The sequence below is a fragment of the Egretta garzetta genome, unplaced genomic scaffold (assembly GCF_000687185.1).
Source record: "Egretta garzetta isolate BGI_Z169 unplaced genomic scaffold, ASM68718v1 scaffold175, whole genome shotgun sequence".
Lineage (NCBI taxonomy): Eukaryota > Metazoa > Chordata > Aves > Pelecaniformes > Ardeidae > Egretta > Egretta garzetta.
Genome location: NW_009259860.1, coordinates 1951562 through 1977628, shown reverse-complemented (window position 1 = coordinate 1977628; position 26067 = coordinate 1951562). Strand labels below are relative to the sequence as shown.

General features: G+C 38.4%; 1 protein-coding gene across 1 annotated transcript in view; it reads right to left on the bottom strand.

Annotated features, from left to right (window-relative positions):
* BNC2 (basonuclin 2) overlaps positions 1-26067 on the bottom strand; it is a 237643-nt gene that overhangs the window by 26424 nt on the left and 185152 nt on the right. The window contains exon 5 of the mRNA XM_009640045.2: positions 6-301. Within this exon, the coding sequence (XP_009638340.2) occupies positions 6-301 (296 nt within the window). The remainder of the gene's footprint in view (positions 1-5; positions 302-26067) is intronic.

The window sequence follows — 26067 nt, the reverse complement described above, 5'->3', positions numbered from 1 at the left end:
GAAGCAGTAATGCAAGGCTATTTGGGATGTTTTGAAAATGATGAATGCTGGAAGGGTTGCTATTCTCCAGGTGAGCAAGGAGACTTGGGCTCCTGGTGCGATTATTGCTTTCAATAAAAGTCCTTATATCTGAATCTGTCTTTGAAGATGGCACAGCCACAGCCTGCCCTTCTTTTTCTTGAATTGCCATCAGCTCCACAATGGATTTGGTTTCTCCAAATCTCAGGAACTGCTGAAGGGTAATGATCTCTTCTTCCCTGGACATGATGGCCCAGCGGTCCAGCACCTTGCCTGCAGCATCCTAGAGGCCATATCAAAGAAACAACAAAGACAAACACAAAGAAAAAAACTTATTGATTCTGCATAATTATTGAATTCAATAGAAGGTGCTCTGCCGCCTGAACATGAAACACTAAGCTCAAAAAACAACATGCAAACGGCGTTAATAGAACTCGACCAAAAAATGCAAACTTTCCAGCCATGCAAATACAGCAATTAGAGTCACACTCAGAGAAACAGATTGAGTTTATTAATGTCAGAGAAAACAAAATGTAGACTACAGATCTCTGTGATCTAAAATGCTTTAAATACTTTTATTTTCACAAGCGATCGATGTACAATGCTACTGTTTAGCATACATTAGCGTAAAACATGAACTGTTGATGTGCACTCCACTGTAAAATATAGAAAATCACACCTTACTCGCTATTAAATGCTGACACTATATGAAAGGGCTAAATAAATGCATTTGATAGATTTACTTCTTAAATATAAGCAGACATAAGACTGAAGGCACTCATGGGCCATCTCACAAGAAATTTTTATGCAAGGCAAAAGGTCTTAAAAATAGTACACAATGCTTGTACCTTACTCTTTTTTTTTCCCTTTTTCTTTTTTTTTTCCATGACAGCAGTACTGAAAAACACATTCATTATAAACTTGCATCAAAAGGTAGAAATTGGGGCACTGGTTTTAAGTATTGCTGCACTATTACTAGCAATTGATTGTAAGCTTGCAGTCTTGGTATGGTTTAGACTTAAGAGATTACTTTTTTGCAGCCTTGTTATAAATGGCAGTTAAAAATATGTAAAAAGTAAGCATCTGATGGATGTAGATAGCATAAATGTGTAAAAATGTTGTCTCTTAACATTGCCTTCTGATAGCAAGGGAAAACTCCAGAGAGAATACACATCAGTAATCACTAGACTATCTGTTGTTAAATATACATTAAAAAGCATTTCACACTTTCATTTTTGCTAGTAAGCATGAGATTTGCCTGAAGGTAGGACTTAAAAATTCTGCAATGTAATGTCAGGGAATCCATTCCAGCATGTATTGATAAAAACATATTAAAATACTTATATAATGAATACATCATTTTATTGGCATTTTTCCTTTTGGGCAAATGCTGGACATATCATCAGCACAGTAACTATAACCAACAAGCACTGTTGCAGGCCATCAAACCAGAATTATTCCAATGCTTCCTCATGCATTAAACAGTTTGAAAGCCTTGCAAGGTACTCCACCGTACTGTCTCTGATCTTTTTAAATCTTGAATCTCAGCTTCAGAAGCTTATCCGAACACTTTGGACTACACACTATTGCAAAAACCACTAGCTCTTGTTTGATTATGAAGCCTACAAATACCTTTTTTTTTTTTTTTTCCCCAGGTCTTATTTATTTCTTTATTTTATTATCTTCAGTCTTCAGAGGATTGATTCTTCTCTCCCCTCACATTTTCTAAAGTACTGGAAAATGCAGTTTGCCCCGAATAGTAAAGCATATATTTATTTGATTACAGCTGGTTTTATTATTTTAGTTCTGAACTGTGTCACCCCTCTGGATACAAAGTTAATGATGAAGGTCAATGCCATTAAATGCAACTGCAAAACCTTTAGAAAGGCTCCACCCATGACCACTCACAATCAAACCTTACAAGACTATGAAACCCTCAGCAGCAATTGATGATGGAAATCTTACCCATCTGACCCAGATGGAAAGCCCCAGAAACCATTTCTACGCAGAAAATGTTCATCATGTATCTACACAGTGATGAAGGACGCACCATGATGCAGATGCTGGTCCTGGTTTGCAACATTAATCAGGAAATGTCCCCACCTCTGAACACCTTTATGCACTGTGGACATCTCTAATTTCTATGCCCTCCTGGCTCTATCTGTCTGATGAAGCGGTATTTTACAGGCAGTCAGTGCTATCTAGTAGAAATCATCTAGAACATCAAAAACCCCCATGCAACAACAAAACAATCTGAAACAAAACAAAACCAAAATGGAGTGAGGGGAGGGAGAAAAAAACCCACCAACACCACAAACAAACAAACAATTAAAGGACAGGTTCATACTTTAAAGCTCTAAGATTGTATTTTTTTTCCCATGCAACTAACTTTGGCTATTGTCCCCAGGAGTGTGACCTAAAGCTTCTTAACATCTACTTCTCCCACAACTTCCAGGCAGCCATACCAGTTCTACATTTGAGTAATTCCTACCTGGAACTGACTCAGTTCAGATTTTGGTCTCAGGCCTTCGCTGTCACCTCTGACCCAATCTATACACACACATTTCTAATCCCCAGCCACAAGCATTCATTCCTTCTAACCGTAACTTGCATTGTTTGAAGATGGAAATAACATCGTCTAATTTACACTGCTTACATGTATTGAATTAGGATTCCTGTCTGCAGCCAGCTGCAAGCTGCTTTGCAATGTACTACTGGTAGTAATTTGTTTTGGTTTTGCTTTAATTTGTAAATCACTCACAGGCTTATGTAACAGATGGATGCTTTACAAAAACGGATACTTAAGTAAACAAAAATTAAATACAGCCAGCATGACAATAACTCATGAGAATAGTGGGTACAGATCCCTTAACAGACTCCCACACGTAAGCGGAAGGTGGTATCGTGCAGTCCCTCATGCAGCAGCAGCGCACCCAGCTCCTTTGCGTGCGCGGACCAGGCAGACTCAACCTACATACGGGTGCTCCCGGTATGTTTTCAGGAAGTTATTCTGCAGCTTAACTCAAGAGAAGCCGGCGGTTGGCTACACAGGCTACCTTTCAATGAGGCGCCACCACCTTTTGTTTCATTTAGTTCACGGATTTGCAGTGAGGAGGGCCAGACCTTCAGCAGCTGCTAAGTCCCGCTGATCAGAGAAACTGGCGGCCAAGGGTGCCGTTGTCATGGGCTTACCCTCCTCGCTCTCATAGAGACGGCAGGGAATCTGAAAGCTGCTCCTAAATGATCCTTTCCTATCCCTAGTAGTTATATCAGGCTAGACCTTGTTAATTTTCAGCGAGAAGCTGTTTGGCTTTTTCCCCCCAGCAAAAGTAAAGAAAAATTGCACAGATGCCTACATTTCATAGAAAACACAGTACTTACAGATACTGTGTAGCATATGCTTCAGTATTTACATAGTGAAGGCTTTCCATAAATCATTGTAAGTATGTATTATGCAAAACTAGATAAAGAGCGAATAGGAATGTCATTTTTTGATAAAACTTAAAATTAACAAAAAATCTAACCATTATCCCCTTTGAATTAAGCTATAACTAGCTAGGGATCTCTCTGTATATGGTAATACTTGATTAGAGGTTCAAGTCCTTTCTTACACGTAATCGATTTCTTGTTTCTTACAATCTCTCACGCTAAGTTTTCTCCCCAAAGCCATTAAATCATATCCACATTTAAATATTTCATGACAAAAGGTTCCAATTTATATTACTTTTTTCAGCTCACAACTGATTAAGCCAAGCCTCCTGTGACAATGTGTACAAGGAAGCCAGCGAGTGTAGAGATACCACTGCATGCCTGCAGCTCTAAGCCAGGCAGTAGACAAGCAAGCTCAGGCCGTACAGCACACAGTGATGCTCTTCCTTCTTTGTACGTGCAGCCTTGTTTTTATTTTTATTTTATTTTGTATGTGTGGGTAGCTCTCTCACAATTTCAGATGGAGAAAATCTTTTAATCTCTAAATCATATTAAATTAACCTCCAAGGATACAAGACATAACCCTGAATCTTTTTCTAACTCTAAACACGCACTTGACTATTATTTGTATAGATACATATTCACATACACACATATTACATTAGATCTATAAAGTAATGTCATGGTTAATCACCCTGAACCTGCCTCCTCATTTTTGCTGACTGTATGTTAGGAAGACATGTGTCAAGATATGTTAGGGCACATCCTGTCTTAAAATTCTTGGTCAGATAGAACAAGTGATGGGTGTCAAGATGATTATCTTGGATGATACAAACAGGCTACAACTGAAGATGGACACAAAGATCATTCTAATTTTTAGAAGCTTAATTGGGGAGGATTGTGAAGATGAGTCTTCATTTCCTGAGGGCCTTTAGGCTTTACAAATTTCAAGCTTTCAATTCAGCTTTAAAACCTCCCAATTTAAAAACTGCCTTTTCAGAAAATAAGGACAGTCTACACAAACATACAATATAAACATACACCGTAAACCTGGAACTTTTGTTATGAAATCAGTTGTTTTGAACTCTCACTTTGTGTGAGAAGCTCCATCGACTCCTGTGCCTGTATTACCTGCAGGTAATTTTATACATCTACACTCACACAGACACATGTATGTACATACATATACACACCACAAACTTTTTTTTGCAGCTCTATTTTTAGCTTAGTAATTAACTTTCCGGCACAGGTAAAATGTATATATAGACTTGGCTGAATACATAGTGAGAGATGATCATACAGGAGTTGAGATTAATAGAACGGTTAAAAAAAAGGTTAATATTGCTTCTTATGTTCTGGGAAGTACTCAAGGATTATTTTTGGGCACTATTATGATAACTTCTGACAATCACTCAAAGTTATATAGAAAAACACATTGCTAACCTTCATATTTTAGCAAGTTTGCATATGCACCATCATCCGCTGCTTCTGATGCATATCAGCTGAATATCCATGTTACAAAATATTACATAGATACATGTTTGATTAAATAATTAAGCAAGCCTACTACAACTCTTTCTTCTATAAGCCCTTTTTAAAGAGCTATGTATTTCCTAGCTGATCTCAAAGAAACATTTTGAGTGCAGCTGTAACAGTTGAAAAGCAGACTGAAAGATACTCATTTGGTCATACTATAATTGCAGAGAATGGTTTTAATTAGGGTGTAGACAGAAAAAAAGAATCAACATTTGTTTCTAATAAAGAAAAGCCTACATAATTTCCATGATTTAGGGTTTGTTGTTTTTGTTTGGCTGAATTTCCCAATTAAATTTCAAGCTGTTACACTATGGGTAGTCCTACTACTCTGAGGGTAACAGTTACCAAAAGTGTGCAGCAGCACACCAACTCACATTAGTACAGACGGGTCAACATGCAACACCGCTTGCTCATTTTGGCTAACTCCGGCTGACCTCAGTAAGACAGAAGTTAAGCCCTGTATCTTGTTTCCCATAGAAACGTACACTCACACATACAATCACATACTCATTTTCCTGATAGGTGTTTTTACCATGCTGAACCTAACTCACCTTTGCTCCTGTAAAACACAAAGAAAAGGCGTGCATACTTGCTCACTGTGATTAGACATGTGCAACTGATAGGAGATTTAACACACCCAGCCTGCAAAGAGCCATGGTTAAAATCTTTTCTCCTGATCTGTCACTTCTCATCCACCTCCCACCAGCCCCCCTTCACCAACCGAAACCATATGAACAAACTCATGTTTAAGCATCAGCAGACCTGGAACAAACACAGTGCAGCCCTACCGAGTTCTCAGTCGGTAATGGAAATCTTTATCTTTTGGCTTCACTGCAGCCTCTGCTCTGCTAGAAAAATCAAAAGTGATAGATCTTTTTCCTTTCTGACACCCCCTTTCTCTTACCTGTTGGACTTACTTTCTTTGCTCCAAATACCTGGGGTATGCATAAGGATACCAGCATGTTACAGCAGGGGAGAAGAGAAATAGGCTGTCTTTCCCCAAAGTTTCACTGAGAACAACACTGGCAGTATGTATTCAAATAAGAGTAACACGAAGGAGATTTTGTTCGCTTATAGGTATGCTTCTATTTACTTTTGCTGCCAGGTTTGTAAGGGAACTTATGCTGGTTGCTCCTTAGACTCCAGGTCTCCTTATGCATTCAGCAGCAAAAAGCTTTGCGTTTTGACCAGAAAGACCCCCAAAGACCTTTGCAAACTTTACTAACTGATATTGTAGACACTGTGTGAAATCTGGCTGCACTTTAGGTCCAGAGTAATTGCAATTTAAATCCAGAGTAATTCCACTGACCATGTTGGAAAGTAATTTTGACATAACTTAGCCCTGTAACATGATGTGGAGCCAAATCTGTTTGAATATATGTCAGGGGTGTACCACCATGGTGGAGCACAGCCGCTGTGTAACGACGCACAGGAGCACTGCTCAACGGTTTCAGAGTGAAAGCGAGGAACACCATGTCCTGCGTGGAATGCAATAACCGCAGCTGAAACCTAGCCAGGACACCGCCGTTAACCACCCACGCTCTCGCTAAATGGCCTACAGGGTCTTTACTGACCAAAAGTATGCAGGTCCTCTGTTTTATATCTCATCCCAAAGACATATGCCAGCAGCACAGACCCCTGCACAAGCAACCTGCTGGAGCACTGGTTCTGGACTAATTTGCAGGGAGTGGTATAAAATACTGGATCCCCAACACATGACTGCTTTTGGGGACTGAACTTCCTCATAGGGCACCCCCACTGCAGAACGCCTTTTAATTTTTCAGGTTCACCAAGCTTAAAATACATTCAAAAGCATTGCCCTGAAAGATGATGACACTCTGTCAAATGCCAACTATAAGGCATCCATGCGAACTGGGGGTAGGGGAGAGAGTCTCCTACTGTTTTCAGTAAAGAAACATTGATTTGAACGCTTCCCTCTGTTCATGAATGTGTATTCACCTCTGCAATTCTAGTAAAACTATTAGGATGCAAGGGCACTAGTTTTAAATGCTTCTGATTTTTAAAACATATTGTTTGACTTTTGATAAAATATTCACTTTGTTATGGAATGCTCTTGATTATGGACCAGATAAGAATGTATAATTCACAAGATGATGACTTTTTTTTTTTTTCTGAATAACACTGCATACAGCATTTTTATTTTTAAAACTATGATAGATCACTGTGGGGTTACAATGTATTTAATCACAGCAGCTCAAACTTCATTTAATCATAGCAACTACGTCAAGCCTATGATTGGGTGCCTGACAAGTTTTTTTTCACAGTAAACCTCTGTCCACACTTGGAGAAAAAGAATCTAAGCACAGTCAGAGCCTGATACTCTTCTTGCATTTACTAGTGGTATAACTCCTATGATGTCAACAAAATCTGCTTTGATTTACAACTGTCATGTTGGTGACAACTATTAAATGGCAAAATCTGTTACTAATTGGTAACAGCGGAACTCCTATTAGCATGGATACACGTTGATTTGGTAGCTTTAAGAAGATCCAAAGTCATCTTTCAGCAGTTGCCATTTTCTCATTATTTACCATTTATTTTGAAATACCAGTGCCACTTCTCAAGTATTTTGCCGCTCTGTCCCCCAAGAACTGCACAAATTTTCAAATGTGATCATTTATTCCCTTTACCATCAGTTCTGGTTGAGACTTTCAAAAGATTTCTGAAGACTTTCTTAAATGAGGGGGTAATTTGAGGTGACCAGATGCTTTATGGTATCTGCTCACAAAAACATTTTTAATGCACGCTAAAGGTGAGGCTTTTTTTCTCACATTCATCAAATAGTATCATATCAGGATTGTATAGAAATTGGGTATTCAAATTGCTTAAACAGCTTTGAAATCCACAACTTTGGATCCCAAGTATAGAGGAATATTTTGACACCTTTGCCTCTCTACAACCTGCGAGAGTGGAAAATTCATTGACGTGTCTCTGAAGAAGTTTGCCACTAACCTGTGGCAAGTAACAAGAGTGTTTGCCCTTAGGCAGACATGGCTCCTAGAGGCAATCAAACCACCAAGCACACCGTGTATGAAGGCAAAAACTTTAGACTGCATGAGGTGCCATGGGGACTTTTCAGGATAGAATGTAAACAGAGACACATGCATGGCAAACCACTGAAATAATTCCAGCCATAAACTAACTTTACAACACAATTTTGCATATAAGTGGATAGGAAATACCCAGCATGCATATAACCTGTGCTGGTTTTGGCTAGCATAGAGTTAATTTTCTTCATAGTAGCTAGTATGGGGCTATGATTTGGATTTGTGCTGGAAACAGTGTTGATGATACAGGGATATTTTAGTTATCGCTGAGCAGTGCTTACACAGAGTCAAGATTTTTTCTGCTCCTCACTCCCCCCCCACCAGCGAGGAGGCTGAGGTAGCACAAGGAGCTGGGAGGGGGTACAGCTGGGACAGCTTACGCCAGCTGACCAAAAGGATATTCCATGCCATATGTTGTCATGCTCAGCATATAAAGCTAGCAGAAGAAGAATGAAGGGGGGGACGTTCTGAGTGATGGCGTTTGTCTTCCCAAGTCACTGTTACGCATGATGGAGTCCTGCTTTCCTGGGGATGGCTGAGCACCTGCCTGCCCATGGGAAGTGGTGAATGAATTCCTTGCTTTGCATTGCTTGTGTGCGTGGCTTTTGCTTCGCCTATTAAACGGTCTTTATCTCAGCCCACGAGCTTTCTCACTTTTACCCTTCCGATTCTCTCCCCCATCCCACTGGGGCAGGGGGAGTGAGAGAGTGGCCGCATGATGCTTAGTTACTGGCTGGGGTTAAACCACAACATAACCATAGCAATGACTGACTTTCATACACACTTTCACCAATTTTTGTGAATACAGTTGCCCATTTTGGTATACTGTGTAAGCAAATTTGCCTTGATACTATCAGACCCTGAAATCACTTGCAGCTTTACTGTTTGGTGTCAGTGTTGCTTAAGTAACTGAGAAGTAAAGTTGTATTTTCTGTGCTCAGGCAGTCTTTCAATAAATTTAGGAAGCTACTTAAGCCTCTCTTTCTGAGCCTCAGTTTCACCAACACTGAAAGAATGACACATAATTTTTATGAGAAACAGGAAACATTCAAAAAGAGCTGAGGTACTGATGAGGTACTGTATTTGCAATACCCACAGCCACAAGAGACATCCAGACTCTCTTCAGCCAAGACCTTACCCAATGCACAATGTGGTAATACAAATGAATCATATCTAACATCCTTGCTCCATCTAACATGGACTGCACCAAAAGTAGGGCATAACATCTAACAGTCAAGTCAAATCAGATTATCAGATGGTGCTGTTCTCACTTTAAATCTAAACTGACTAAAGCCATAGCCCTAACTGGAAAATTTAAGCAACAAAAGCTGAGTCTTCCTGGGCTTGTAAGTAAAACTTCCAAAGAAGTTAGTAAGAAATTTGCCTAACCAGGGGCATTGTAAGGAACTGAGAAGTTGCCCAAGGACAAAACCACTGGAGCGAAAGTGCCAATAAGTTATAAATTGGATTTTATTACATGCTTGGTTTTCTGACTAAACCCAAACTGTACCTCAAAAGGGGATTCATCTGTACTATATGCTGGGTATATGACTGGCAGCAGAACCAGGAGATTGATTTCCATCTTTAGTATTCATTAGGGAACTATGCATTATTACTTGCAATATATACAACACGATCTTAATGAGGCCTTTTTCCTTTGATTGTTTACCTAAAAAATTTACACCAAAAAAAAAAAGGTGTGTCATAGGTGGTGATGTGATGCAAAAGGGATACAGCAGGGTGCAGAAGTGACACCAAAAAGGCAAAGGTCACTGGAATATAAAAATGCTATGGTACATGAAGTGAGCTATCTGTTTGCACATATTAGAGGCACTGAAATGCAAAAGAAAGTGGGAGAAATTATATTACAGTGTACAAAGTAATAATAACTGTGCCTGCATGTCTTAATACCCTCTTGTCCCAGCAGTCCTGACTTTCTAGGCAGCCCACTTCTCCACATTAACAGTAGTCATTTGGAGAGCAGCAAACGTGCCATTAGAAGCACTTTTACAAGTGTATATTCATCCACCAATTAGCTTAATGTGGCCGCTTTCTGCATATTTTCTATCCAGGCTTGCACAAATCTTATTAATATTTCCCCCTAGCGCTTTGACAGATTACCTTGTCATTATGCATCCTGGAGCCTTTTAAACAATATGGGTAAACTACTGTTTGCGAGGTTAATGACAATTATCCCCTAATTACTGCATAAGTCACTCAGTCCACTTTATCTCATAGGCAGGGTTCTGCTCTGTGTATCTGCCATTGTGTCACTGTAAATGAATCTTGTATAGCTATGTTTATCTGTCGTTGCCTTGTAAATTACACTGACAGAAGAACGAACAAATTACTGTGTGTCATCACTTAAATACGGCTTCTGATAAAAAAAAGTCCCACAAGCACAGCACTTGAATTTTAGCCTGATCACAATTAGTAAACACATATTGAATGTTTTAGGAGATATATTTAGAAGTGGATGGGACGCGGTGTGGTGGAAGAAGGCTCTGAAGTGGTAAGCCTAAGGGCGGTAAAACAGAAGAAATATATAAAGCTACAGTAGTAGTAATTCCATGATCATGTCCTGAGAATTCTTCCGCTAATTTAACAGTTGATAGATGAGCCAGTCATATTTTCCAAACAATCTCATGTTCAGGGCTGTGCCGAATTCCACAATTTCTATTGTTTCTGACCACAGCCACATAGGGTTTTTCTTTGTAGCTGAGAAATCCAAACACAAGTTGGAACAGAAGTAGCATCCGTAAAGCCACAGGCAATACTAATTTAATGGATGCATTTCAGAACAATATCAAAGAAGATTAATAATTTGGATTGTGTCTTCCCTGACCAGTCCTAGTGACTCCAACAGGACTGCTCAGTGCACAAGCCAGAATAGAATCTGGCAGGCAGCACCTAAGTCAATGTATTGATTAAAAACCAAATAAAAAATTAAATTAGTACATTGCCTACTGTTTTCCACAGTGCCTGCACTTTGAGTCACCTCCTTGGTGTAATTGGAGTTCAACAGAGGTAGAGGAAAAATTCTGAGATCATTTCACCCTCTATGGATTGGTGTAGTTCTACCTCATGAAGAGGAAAGAAGAATTAGCAAGTACCCAACTTCTTGGTATATTCCATTTTCTGAAGCAATTTCAAGTCACTGGTAAGTGTACTCTACTGGTAGGACATCACTGAGACCAGTATGTCCTGCTTTGAGAAAGAAAGTTGACTTTTTATTGACCTTGATTCCTTCCTTCAACAAAGACAGCTCAATGACTTCAATAAGAAGCACATACATTGTGCTCAAAGGCAAAGTAAGTCTATGGTGAAGAAAGTTAAAACAACAACTGCTTTTTAAATAATGCTTCTGCCTATATTGGTCTTGGAGGGGTAACTGGTTGATAACTATAGGAACCACAGTCTTTTGCAAACAGTACAACAAAGACAGGGCATTTCGACCCAGTCCTGGGAAGGTCCCTTCTTGGGTCAGAGAAGGCCTTTCAATACTGCTTTTGTACTGCTGGCAATCACATTAATTGCAGAGTTAGCAATGAGTGTGCTTCTTCTTGTAACTTGGACTACAAATTTCATTTCCTCAAGCTCCGTGCAGTCACAGCACATGAACTTCCTCTCACCGCTGCCTTCAGCGGAAACTGAATCCCCTCATTCTCCCTCAGATCTGACATTTAACTCTTAGAACAAGGGTATTTCCCTGCTTCCCAGGCACATGGATGACTTGTGGAGTGAGATGCTCTTTTAAGTGCTTAGATGAAACTGCCTGCTGTGCAGCTTGCAGGAAAACCAATGCATAACAATGGGTATGTCACCCCTACATCCTGCAGTGAGGTGACACAGCAATGCATTTTATCAGCTTCGGGTACACACTGTATATACATATATATGATATGTTCACAGATGATAGAAGCATTGGTATGATAATGTTACATATTTGCATGTTTAAAATGTATTTGATTTTGCCTTATGGTTTACACATCTCCTCATCATTCAGCAAACCTTCCCATTTTATACACATCTTAAAACATGTCCAGCACCAGCTTCTGACCAGTGCAGTACAAAAAAAAATTAAGTCAGGAGGGCAACATGCAAATTGGAGCAGAATTATGATTCCTGAAGTGTAGCAATAGAAGACTGTTTAAGCTGCTGTACAAGAAAAAGGAAATGTCTGAATTCTCCAAAACCTGCTTATTATTTACTGCAATTCAGCAGGTTATACTAACACTGAAAATCTTTTCAGCATAGTAAAGAGTACATTTATTTTGTTGGATTACAATAGTGTCATACCCAGAAAGAATGGACAGACCGAGATATAACAAAATTACTGATATTACTGAAAATAACAGTGGTTTGAATGGAACATGGATGAGGACAGCACCTCTGCCCATGGTCTCAGTATAGGTTGGAAGAAAAAGCTGTAGTGAAATGGTAAGAAAATGTAACAGCCATCACTGCCAGGGATAACTGAAAAGACTGATCGATTTTGAGTAAGCACTACCTCAAGGGTCTTGGTCCCACTAGGATTGATCTTGTGTCTGTCCTGTGTTCAGTCAATGCAACTTTCAGCAGGGTATCCACTGCAGAAATAAATGGAAGTGCTGCAGTAACCCTCCACCCCCCCCTCTAAGTATGTTATTTTCTCTCTATGCTGAAAGAAAAGTAAAACCAATGTGGCTGATGGTAAAGTGCTAGGCAACAGATGGTTTAAGATGTTTAAGGACACAGAACACTGTTATTGTCATGTACAATATTATTTGAAAAAAATGCACTTCTAAATTATTAATATTTCTCTTTGAATTTGGAGGGTCTTTGGCCTTTGCTAATAGCAGAGAAACTCTGCAAGACAGAGACAAGTGTGATACACTTGTAATAGGTAGGTTGGCAGTCCCACGAAATTAAGGCAAGAATTAATACCCATTTCCTATGCAGGCAAACGTGGGCCCTAAATGCAACATAAACCTTTAAGGGCAGGGAAACAATGCTGGCTGCTTCTAGGGAAACCTGTGAGTTTCTGGTTTAACTGAACAATTTTTATGAAAAACCCTAGCAAAATAACAGAATGAAATTAGGTGACAGCTAAGAAAGCAGATAGGAGAAACATAGTTACTCATGCCAGTTAGGATCTCTAAAAAAATTCCATATACTGTGCAATTTTTGCTTTTGCACATTCTGGGTTTCATCAGCTCTCTTCAAACAATCTCTAGAGATACTGACTTAGTTGCAGGGAACTCTATTCATTAAGGAGTATTATTTACATAGGTATTATTCAGCTTTGCCTGAGATCTTTTACATTTAAATGAAAGTATGTACCTTTGATCTACAACTGATTCAAAAAGATAAGTGATACTTTGTATGGACATAGATCAGCAGGTAGTAAAGCTTGAGGTAAGCAAGAAAACACTGTAAAATTTAAAATGTACATGGTGTTAACAAGACAGCTCAGTCACAACATTACTCATGAAAGGAAATGCTGAAAAGGAACGTGAACATTTAGAATTATACTAAAACCATTATTTTTGTGTATCAATTATTCATCATTTCCAGAGAATTTCACACACTGTGGAGTTTCAGCTACCCTTTTCAGCTCTCAACAACAGTACAGGAAGAACAGAAACACATTTTTCCTGAACAATTCATGTTGAGGAGGACACTGGAAGATATGATACATATCCTCAGTACGGACCGGACAGAAGAATAAGCAAGAGAATGTTAAATGTTGGAGATTAACAAGCGCTGTTCACTGGCCTAACCCTCTATGTAGGCAAAACTCCCTTTTTCCAAACATAATGGAAGTTCTGCTTGAATAAATTCTTCAAAGTTGAGCCATGCTGAGGCCTGTGCCACCGGTCTCATTCTTCCAGTCAAATGGCCTGGCATGGTATGATGGACAAGAGCACATAAGCGAACTTTGTTCATGTGCAAAAGGTCTTTATTGGTTTTGGTCAGTTTGCAGCTCCAGACTTACTGTTTGAATTACAGGTGCAAATGACCTAAACATTTGGAAATTCAAACTGAGTGATCAAACTATACCTATTCTTAGGGTTTGAAGGACCTAAAACATCAAACAGAAATCACATAAACTACAAACATTTGTCACCTGAAAAGAAAACAAATATTTTTGCTTTTTTAATCTCTTTTCCTATTGTAATCTCAGACAAAGAGGTGGAGGTGGGCAACCCTGAGGAAACCGAGGCTTTAACGCTAGACTCACCAGCCACTTATGTATTCTGGACAAATCATGGTCCTTCCGTGTCTCAGATCCTTGTCTTTAAAATGGACATAGACAACATTTCCCCTTACTTCATGATGATGTTGTAATGGAAAACAGGCCACAGAGTTTGAAAGGCTGAACTCAGTGGAGCCCCCCATATTCATAACCTTGAATACACAGTTTATTCTTTATGAACATTCAAGCAACTCTGTCCTGCAGTAAGGTTTTAAATGAACTGAGCTACAGAAGCATTGGAAAGACAGACTTAGAAAGTGCCTATCTGGAGTGCTGCAGTAACATTCACACTCCCTTGTTCAGTAGAGGACAGTGGGACATGGCTGAAGGATTGAATTCTTTGATATTCGGACATGTAAGCTACGATCAGTCAATTAGCACTTTTCTAGTTCACCCTCTCAGAGAACGACCTTTATTACACTATGTTGCGAGTGTTTCATTCATGCTTATTATGATCAGAGCTTCCCAAGTGAAATAATTCTCAAATAAAAATACCAATCCCACTTCCCCAAATGGACACCAATAAACTGTTATTAGATTACTTGTAGTGCAGCAAACTCTGAAGGAAATAACAGAGCTCATACAAGTTTCTTTTGATAACTTTACAAGCCAGGGGACAGACCACTTAATACAGAAGAGACTCCCCTGAATACAAATATTTGTTGCAAAGCAAATAAAATGAATTATTTTCATAAAAAGAGAGCAGTAAGAACAGCTTGGCAAAATGCAAGCAAAAAGTAACTTTTAATGTCCTTGGCACACCTCCAGCTCTTAGAAACAGCATCCAAACTTGGTCCAAGTGTGGCTGATAAAGCAGGCTTAGAGCTGCCTTTCAACTTTCACTTTTTAATAATAAAAAAATCAATATATGGAGGATTACAAGCCTCTTGGTTTTGATTTTGTATATCAAAAACAAAAGATGACGAGGTTATGGTGGTGTCTGAAACTCCTCAGGCCACAGCCACAGTGATGCAAATATTTTATACCCTATTTATTTATTGCACTCTACTGAGAGTTTGAAATAAATTATTAAAATAAAGTGAATTATCTTTTTTACTTATATATATAGGTATATCTCTCTTACGTGGAAATGCAATCCTGAATATGCATTCTAAAACCCAGAAATTTAAAGATTACGTGCAGACCCTAAATTAACCATAAATGTCTATTTTAAAATAAAACAAGGAATAGTTTGGATAGCAACCTGCATATAAACATAAATGCTCATATGGGACCAAACGCACTGTGAATTATACTATGGAGCAAATGGAAGGTATCATGGCGTACAAATGAAAGAACCAAGTGGATCCCTTAGCAATCACAGACTCTCTCAGCTGTTCCTCGGTGATGGCAATGTCTGAAATTAAACTGTATTTAAACAGTTTTGTGAAGGAAGTAAGAGTCTCAGTTTCATTGTTCACAGACAGACCAACTGAGCTTGGATCAATTGTGATAATAACATAGAAAATCTTGTATAGACAGAAGGCCATATTCCTGCAATCTTGAAAAAGGCAAATGGGAACCAAAGACTGCAAGCCTATGTTAATTTTGCCCACATAGAACAGTAAGGTCAGACCTCTAGAGGGATCTCTAAAATTCATAGTAAATGGAGTTATCATTTTTAAGTTGTTTAAAACATACCTGTATGTCTTGCAGTCCTCTTAGCAAGAAATGACTGCTGCCAAGTCATTAGAAATGCAACATTAGTGTTGTTATGTGATCAGCTCCTGGAATTGTTTTCTACATTATTTCTTAAGTGAACTACAGAGTAATTAATTCAATTTGGTGGAGCTAAACAGGCAAGGTTACCTATAACATGGTGGTCTCAATCCACATGAGCTTGAAGGAGGGGACCACACCTTCTAAAGTCGATTAATCAAATCAAATTACTATGCAGGATTCACCATAGGAAAATCACAGCAGTGTGAGCATGTTTAAACAATTACATTGTGGTACACGCATAGCAGCAAGGACATAGCAAACAGCAGCAGCAGTAGCTCAGAACATGCAGTAATGCAGTGGCTTACACCTGCCTCTTTACTGATCTGAGGGGAGTGAAAAACATTGAATTTACACTCACACAAAGGTGGCACTATAGGTACTACATGACTTATGAACAACCTTTGACACAAGAAGTAGTAAAATTAGGTTAAAGCCAGGCTTTGCTCTTCCTTAAGTCCTTCTCTATTTTAGGAGGGAAAATAAGACAGGGAGATGAAGAACGAAGCTACGTTTTCACAGCAGCAGGACAGGTGAGGTTTGGAAAGAAGCAGTAGAAGCTATGTGGAGAATTAGAAGAGCGGATAAAGCAATAGCCTACTCTCTCTGCAACCATTCACCCACCTCTTTTTCCTATTTTTCAACCAGAGTGGTGAGAGCTGTGGCTGCAGAACACCCACCTATAGTACAACCATCCGTAAGCGAGCACTGGCTGGGCCGATGCCAGAACAGTAAAAGCAGCATTCACTCAGTATTTTTTAAGCACTTTGTATTGTACAGAGCCCTCAAAGGAAGACTGATTTCCATAAAGCCCCATTTCCATCTCAAGGTACTGATGATGCCATAAACCACAGAGTTTCTCCACTCAAACCCTGCAGTGGAATTTCAGACTCACCACAAGAAACCCATGTATTAACCAGGGCTCAAGGAATAGTCATGTACTGCAAGGCATAGCGTTAGGTCAGCCTCAGGATTGAAGAGCAGTAAACCAAGACAACAGTGTCCACCTTTGAAATAATTACGCACAGATGCACACGCACAGGTCATGCATGTTGTCTACATTTCCTAGAGAAACCTATTATTTAAAGTGCTTTGATCATCACTCTACTACCACCCAGGTAAAAGCTCTCTAGTCAAAGATGGTGAGGCAGAATTCCCTGAAAGAATTATAAAAAAACTTTTCTTGGACTTCATTATATCTGAATGTTGGCTGGTTTTTTGTGGGATATATGATGGCTTATGGTGCTCTTCTGCCACTTCATTTATCTGGCTTGGATTTTGTGTGGTGTGTGACTTGACTGCTATTATATTTCAACTGGAGTAAGAAAAAGCATCCTTACCTCCTCTCCTGTGCCATACAGGACTTTCAAACAAGATGAAATTAATTGACAAAAGAAGGAAGAAGGAAGGGGGGATGGGATACGTCATGTTCAAGATAAACTTCAGAGAAAATGTAAGAGTCATAATCCTTTTCATGTGCTTCAAAATTAGTGTTTGTATGATGTTATCATCAGAAGCAATCTCATTTGGATTCCGAGCACAACACTTATGACACTTAAAGAGACACCATAGCTGAAGAACTTGCACTCTAATGCCTCCTTCCACTACACCCAATCAACATATATGAGCTGTTGTTTTAGTTTTGAAAATATACTTTGCAAGGCCTGTGATGAAGCCACAGTGACACGGGGTGTGGCAGAAGTACGTAAGTGTCCCCTGAACCTTAGGTGTAGCTGCTTGTCAGGAATGCAGATGCTGGTGACATCTGCCTCACTGGGGACTGAGCGCTCTGCTGATTCAATAAAGCTACACAAGTGCAACAGGCCTTGATGTCAGTTACATGGTTTTACATACCTACCATGTCAGTGGTTCTCAGCCTCCCTGGGAATTTATTCAGATGTAAGTGTATTCAGCCCATAACAATGTCTTCTACCTGCCAGAGAGCTAGAAATACTCCCACCTTTTATGAATCTACAGTGCATGACTGCTGGTGTTTTACATGTTGGAAGGGGGAGAAAGAAGAAGGGGGTGGAGAGGAACAGGAGAGAGAAAGGGAAAGAAAAAGAGAGGGGGAGCGAAGGGGGAGAGAAAGAGAGAGGAAAAGAGGGAGAATGAGCATGAAAGGGAGAGAAAGAGAAGGTGAGGAAGGGGACACTTTTCTAGAATTTGTTTCACCCCCATTTTATAAATTTCTCCAGGAATAAATCCACCTACAGCACTTGTCCAAAAACTGTTTAGAAACTGCTGGAAATATACAACAATGACTTCGTCTGAACCACAGTGCTTAACATATCCAACTCCTTTTCTCTTTTATTTAAAAGAGCTCATATTCAAACTTCAAAATTTCAGTCTTGCACATTTGCAATTATTTTAACTTGACTTAGACAAGCAGCCAGTGCAACTACTTGCTAATGTAAAACTGCTCATGTGGGTTATGCTTATGCAACTGGGGCCCAAATCAGTTAATTTCTAGACGCAGACAGAAAATACAGACAACCTTTAGGAAAAGGCCGAGTGCTGGAAACATGGAGATTGGATTTCTGTATATTTCACACACTGAGGCCAGGTATCAATAAAGAAAAATGCTAATGACATTAGTGACCTTCAATGCCCTCTTACGCCCCATTATTCACTGATAAAATAATACAGAGGGTTTTTACTGCATGGCAGCCTCTTCTTTTTCTGTGTGTTTCTTTAATTCTGATGACATTGTCAGTAATAAAGGCTAGCAAAGTGTATTATTAAGGGCTGGGGTCTTTTAATATCACTATATATTTATGATGCAAGTTAAAATTAATTTGGAATAAGCTTATCTACCAAAAATTGTATCTTTCGCCGTTAACACTCTGTCCGTATGCTCAAATGTTATCAGATACAGATACAACGAGGCATCCAAGCATATTGTTTCTGTTGTTATTATTCACAATATACAGATAAATAAAAAATAAGTCCTAATTTCAAGCAATAGCTCCAGAACATTGTCCTCACATGCAGACACATCAAACCATGCAATAATTAAGAAAGAATGCAACTTTTGGCAAACATTTGACAAAAAATTCTTACAAAATCACACCATACTTCCAGTATCTATACAGACAACTTGGTAGTAGTGTAGGAATCTGGACTGCTTAGCAATGCAATAGGAATTAAATCTCTTGGCATTGGCTCTCATGTATACACATGAAGACCTAGTGTGCAAATAAGAGTGGCAACCGTAAATGCTACCTGAAATCCTTACCATTAGAAAGGTTACATGCCAAATGACACAGTAGTTAAAAATTTAACATTTTGAAAAGAGAAGGGAAGTAGTAATCTACTGTCAAAATGATGGAACATGAAAGAATCTACCCTGGGTTTTGTCAGTTTTATTGGCCACGAGTTTGTGGGGATAGAAAGAACACACTGCTTTTCTTCTCATTCACTAGTGACTCCATGTAACGTACGTAAAGGCAATGACGGCACGAGAACTACAAAGACACAGTACAAATGTGCAGCGGAGAGGTGCAGCATTTTTATCAACTATCAACCTTTCTATCAACTATAAATGGAAGGAGCGCGGTAGGTCTGAGAGTGACTCAAAGACATATTCATGTTAGAAATATAAAATGTTTGACGTGTTTTTGAAAATGCATCTAAAGTTTGAACTCACAGGGATACATTTTGTCTGGTGTGTATACGGTGGTCACCAGTTATATATATGCATGCACAGCAAACTGACCCCTTTCCTCTGCAGTCCAAGCCAACACCCCTTAGAAAGTGTGACCCTTGATATCCATTACTTCAGTGATGAACACTAATGATTCATAACCATTACTTGCATTTTGTGCCTATGTCAATAGAAAACAAGAACAGAGTCACACATATATGCTTATTGTAAATTTCTCCAACTTTTTTTTTCTTTTTTTTTTTTCCTTTGCAAGTCCTAAGACAGATTTGGACCTCTGAACCAAAATGTTAGTGAAAAGGTTCGGCCCATAAAGATGATACAGAGATTTTACCCAGGCTTGGTATTTTTTTCGTTGCCTTGATGGTTCACATTTGATAGAGAGAATTATGGCATGTGGTGGGCAGAAAAGAATTTTACTCTCACTGTTCCACCTAAATACTCCAAAACCAGTTCATAAACAAATTGGAAAATTATGAAGTGTTTGGTACTTTGAAGAATTTTATAACCTATTATGTATCAGTGTGTATTGTTTTATAAAGTGTTTTTTCTAACAATCTCAATTTTTTATTAAATAGTAAATACTTACAAAACCTCAGAATAAATTCTTGTGATCTAGCTGAACTGGATAAAATCTCCTCCACTAGCATTTACTTATTTATTTATTAAATTAATAACTTGCTTGTTAAGCACGACATTTCTTTTGGTTTAAATAAGCTACGCAAGACAGGATTTTTCCACAAGTACAAGAAGAAAACTAAGACTTGAAGTAACATGCTAAACACTGTATATTTAAGTTAAAACATTGGATTTTGTCTTTTGTTCTGCACCTCAATTAATTGTGAGACATATGCAAATGACTGAAAAGTTTGATATAATCAAAATGCATGTGACTTAAGCCATAGCTGAACCTTGCTCTGCCTCCATGAATAATATTTCTGGGGTAAACCAGTTCAGTCATATTCACTGTGGCCAGCCATGTGTGTAAATGCATACTGGATCAGACCTTCCCAGTTCCTTACTATTGACTCGTTTCTTCTGCTATCTGTCTGAACATGAATTTCATCAAACATGGCTAAACGAACCTATTCCCTTCCTGTGGATAAAGCAAATTCATAAGAATGCCTAAACCTGAATACTGGGAGATTGGTCTCCCTACAACAGTTGGTCCCTTGCTGTAACTAGGATTATTTTCAAATATCTATTTTTTTTCTGGCAATTTACTATTTGTGATGCAACAGAAATAAAACATCCTAGAAAACTAGTAACTGAAACAAAAATTGGTATCAAACGGAATCGGTCATTTATGTGGTGAATGATTTATAGATATGTTAGGGGAATACCCAGGATATAGTTCTCTGTGCAGACATAAAATACAGTTTTATTTAGTATAGCATCTTTCAAACAAGCTGTATCCTAAACTCCTGCACAGACTTATATCCTTGTGTTACACTGATATTGTAAATAACAGCAGAGGGAGAAATTAAGAGGCACAGGTAAAAGGAATGTTTTCAGCTGAGACCTGAAAAGAAATAGAGACGCCAACAAAATGTAGACTGTATCTAAGAGCACAAGCTAGAGAGGAAAAAGAGCTTGCATGAGCCATGACAAGCAGCCTGTGGTGGGAGATAGAGAAAGTCAGCTGCTTGATGAGCTGAGCCAGCAGAGAAAGGGCTAGGGATACAGTGGTCAAATTTTGCCACCGCACATAAAAACCTGCAAGTGCCTACTGAGGTAGACAAGAAATAAGTGTGAGCATCCAAGGCCAGAATTTGCCTCTTTCCCCTGATTCATGCTGGTATAAATTGTGAACAATTCTGTCATTTTCAAAGGAGTTCAAACAGTATTTTTCCAGTGTGACTGGACTTAAAACCTGATATTTGTGGATCAATCTGACTGAACAAAAGCATGTTTTGTTGTTGTTTCGTTGGTTTGGTTTGGTTTGGTTTGGTTTGGTTTGGTTTGGTTTATGAACAACCATCTATTTAGTCTGTTGCAAATTCTGAAGCGAATGCTAAATGGACAACAAGGGAAGGTTGGTCAATACCGTTGCAGTTTTTCTATGCACATATAATAATATAAAAGCAATGCTACATGGTGGAACAGGTTGGCAGAAAAATCATTCAATAAACGAGACTGAGAAGGTCCCTGCCCTTAAGTTCAAATCCTGTAAAAGGTAATTTTTCAGGTACAGTCAGTGTAAGAATCACTCTGTCTCACAAAACTGTCGTGGATTCTCACTAAAATTACCCAGATCAGGCAATGAGCAGACATTCAAGTCCTTAAATGAAATGGAAGCTAGCAGAGGCTCAATTAAGAAGATACAGAGAAGGCTTTCCTAGGTTTAGGTGTTTTTTATTATGATGTTTAATACCACACCCTTCTTAGCTCATAGACAGCAATGCTTTTGAAAGAAATTTCAAGTTATTTCAAGGCTCACAATATGTTGCTATGGTGCATGCTGCCGAAGAGAATAAGCTAATGGGCTCTCTCTTTAATGTGATTAGAGCTATTATTGACATAATGCCAGGAAGACGCAAAACCATTAGCATTACGCTACAGCTCACTTCAGTCACTACTCAGATTTAGCATTTGATCCACAATTTTAATTTTGCTCTGCTCTATTCAGGGCTGCATTACACAAAATGCATAATTAAAAGCTGCTGTGATTCTCTCTACTTCTCAAATTAAAAACATAGCAAACATTTGTAGTTCTAATCCACTAGAAATTAATAAATCAAACATTGTCTTTTATCCTCATTCCTCAGTGCAATTCAGGATGCATGTTGGGAATATTTTACCATGCATCAGAGAAAACTACACTAAGAGCCACTGCTCAGAAGGAAACAGTCTCTAAAGCCTGTACTGTACTGCAGTGAGAACCTGGAGGACAGCAGAATACTGATACCCTCGCAATTCCTGAAGTTATATCGGGAGCTGTTTCTCAATGCTATCTCCCTATAAAACCTTTAAATTAGTTTTCCTTTACTAGCTGTTTTAGTCACTAAGGAAGAGTAAAACTATGGGTGGCTTTGATTTTGCAAAATCATGTATCTTTTGAGTTTGTATTTTGCAATCAAAACAGTAGTGGTGACCCTAAGCAAATGTACTAATTGGTTCGTGTTGCAGATCAGCTCATCATTTCTCCTTAACATACAGAATAGGCATTCTAACAAGACTTAAGGCATACTGCACCTACGTTCTACAGTCTGCCAGTACTTCCTAATCTCAACGTCAAATTGTTTCATTACAAATGATGCAGGTCAAACTAACCGGTTAGGAAGTTAGAAGGATTTATCCCAGCTTACTAGAGTTGTATGCCAAGTGAAACAGCATTCATATTTCGCTTGCTATTATTTCTTCCCTGGATCTTTCCATGAACAGTAGACATGAGTGCATTTTTTTGTAAGATGCCTTTCATTTTTACTGTGAAGTTGTGTTGACATTGCAGGTGGCAGCAGAAAAACTTTTAAAAATCTAATTCCTCCTGTGAAAAAATATATAAACCAGAAAATGCTAATTGCATTTACTTTTTTTTTTTTTTAAAATCATTTGAGCGGTGCAGAAAGGTTTCAGTAAAAACATGGCTCAGGCATAACAATGTATTTTAAATGTCCTGATAATAATTTTTAGCATTGGCTCAAAAATTCACTTGTATAATACAATAGAAATAGGTTGAATCCTAAAGCTTTGGATTCAAATTACAGCTTGTAAACATGCACATGTATAAAGACAAGTACCAAAAGTACAAGCATATACTAGCAGTTGGATTTTATATAAACAGTAAAAATCTAATTCAATAGCAACTAATTAGGAATTCAAATTAGGAATTCAAGATTAAGGCTAAAACTATACATTTTAACTATTCTTCAGTGTTAAGAATTGTTTTAATACTTACCAAAGCTCAATTACTTAAGAAATCCAATTGCTGATGGTATAACTGGGATTCTAAAGGCAGCTTAAAACCTATATATTAGACGACCGGACTATTTTGTAACAAAGCAAAATCTGAAGCCTGAAGCAGGTCTTAAAATCTGAGATCTCTTAAATCTAGATGGTTTGCTTCAGCTGCCACTTACCTCTCATTTTTCAGCAATGGGAGCCTGGGTAGACACTGGCCTAATGCTACTAAAACTATATAGCGTCTTGATCATGTTGTTACCTTGCAGATCAGAAATATAGATATTTTTGCCTCACCCCTCACAAGCATCACAACTGTAGTCTGTTATTTTTCTAAAATAACAGCTTGGTTTAAACTTTTTTTTTCCGCTGTAGTTGAACACTCCGATGAACTGAAAATTTCTTTACTGAAATATTTCTCTCTAGCACATAAATGCACTTTGTGCTACCGTTCAAGCCTGATAGGATCCAAGTTTTTTAGGATTGTTTGATAGCTGCATTGTTTGGGGGGTTTTTTGAGAGAGAGTTAGATCATAGTTTTTGCATGTCTTCATTATTCCTTCCAAAGCTCCACTATATCAAATCATAAACAATTTTTTTGTTAAAATACTAACTCAAAATACTGCTAATAAATATGTAAAGTTAGGTTTACAACAGGAAGTAATTTGTTTACGAAAAATATGTAATAAGACATGTATAATTAATTCAAATATGTATTAGGACACAATTATTTAAGATATAGCTTATCAATATTTACATACAGTTAGCTCTTCTTAAGTCTCTAGGAAGAGTTCTTAAGCCATGGCTATATGGTTTGCTAAAGATTTTACTAAATAATGGCATGCTAAAAACATTAGGGGTCAAATCTGGTCTTAATGAAGCCAGTGAAAACAAGTACACACCCTCAGACTTGCCTTGGATTAGCACGGAGGAGCAAGCTTGAACCTGAACCCTTCCTGAGTTCAGGCCTAAATGCACACTTTTCTGCTGTGGGCCTAAACCCTTTTCCCCTGCGTAAGTGAGATCGTGTTTGTTGGGCTTGAGTCAACTACTAGAGAGCATATATGACAATTTTGCATGGGCCAAAGTAGGAAGAAAAAGGCCTTCTGGGCCCCTGCCAACAAGGGTTCAACGTCAAATGCACTCAGGCCTGACAGCAATCGTTGTGCTTTCACCTGCTGTTGCATCACCAAATAAACCAGACACAGCTTCAAAGCTTTTGTTTTCTTAATGCTGTGCACAAGTGTTGGAAGACTTTCCCTTCTAACTCACATATTATACAAATGTTTCCATGTAAAACATCTCCATATACTACTTTATTTTCACTAGATTTAAAACCTAGACTTTTCTGTGCTTTAATCAACAAAAATCTTACCTGATTAGATTCAAAAGCACTCAAATTTCTTCAAATTTTCAGCTCATACTCATTCAGGGAAAATATTAGTATTTTCAAACTACCACAATTTATTTTTTCCAGACTTAAAAGGGACTGACATAGGTTTCATACTGCAATTTTGATTGCAGTATTCCTATGAAGAGACTGCTGGGCTTCATAAATATAAAAATCTTCTGATGTTTGAAGTCCTTATTGAAAATTCAAAAGGAAGTAATTTCCTCTACGAGGACACATGGTGACGTGTCCTCCTATGCTCCTTGTCCAAGTCGTACTGATATTTGTGTGCAAATAATGAAGCTCAAGGATGTATGCCAAATGTATTTAACCTTTCTCTGATAACAATCTTTACCATCATTACAGTCCATTTCCTTACCAGTATTGAATTAATGGGTTTGGATAAATCTTCTGCCAAATGTATCATACAAAACCAATTAGGAATTCTTAAAGGATCAAAAGCATCTTCTGGTCCCAGTGAGTCTGTACCCACCGGCTGGCAATATGGTTAATAAACAATTTAAAAGTAAAGCAATGAAAAGTAAAGCAAGGGAAGTAAAAATGAGTGTGATCTCTGGAATGAAATACTGCTGTCAATAAGGCAAATGAGAGAGATTTATTTCAAAATCATGTCCAATCTCAGATTCGCAACACACCTAGTCTTCTTGCTTACCCTCTCTCAGTGAACCAGATTAGCTTGAATCAGGTCCAGTCCAGAGCACCCCTACACACTGTGACTGTGTGTGAAAAAGATGTCTGTGTGGAGGGAGCTGCAGTACCTGAATTATGGGCACAACCACGTCTACTGCTATAGGAAAGGCAAAGAAAGAGTCAGCCCATCCCTGACTGGGACAAAAATAATGTTGAAATATCTTGAGATTTCATACAGGCAAAAAATAACTGTCATTGGCAAAGTGAATGGCAATACAGATAAATAATAGATTAATTAACAAGAGATAAGTACAACTCAATAGTGTAACAACCTTCCTCGGCTGCACCCCAGTATCTCTGATCTGCAGTGGACTAATTGCAGGTCTAATTGAATCCTAGAAGCGTCTCATAAGAAGTAGAAATATAGAAATATATTATATATATATATATTTAT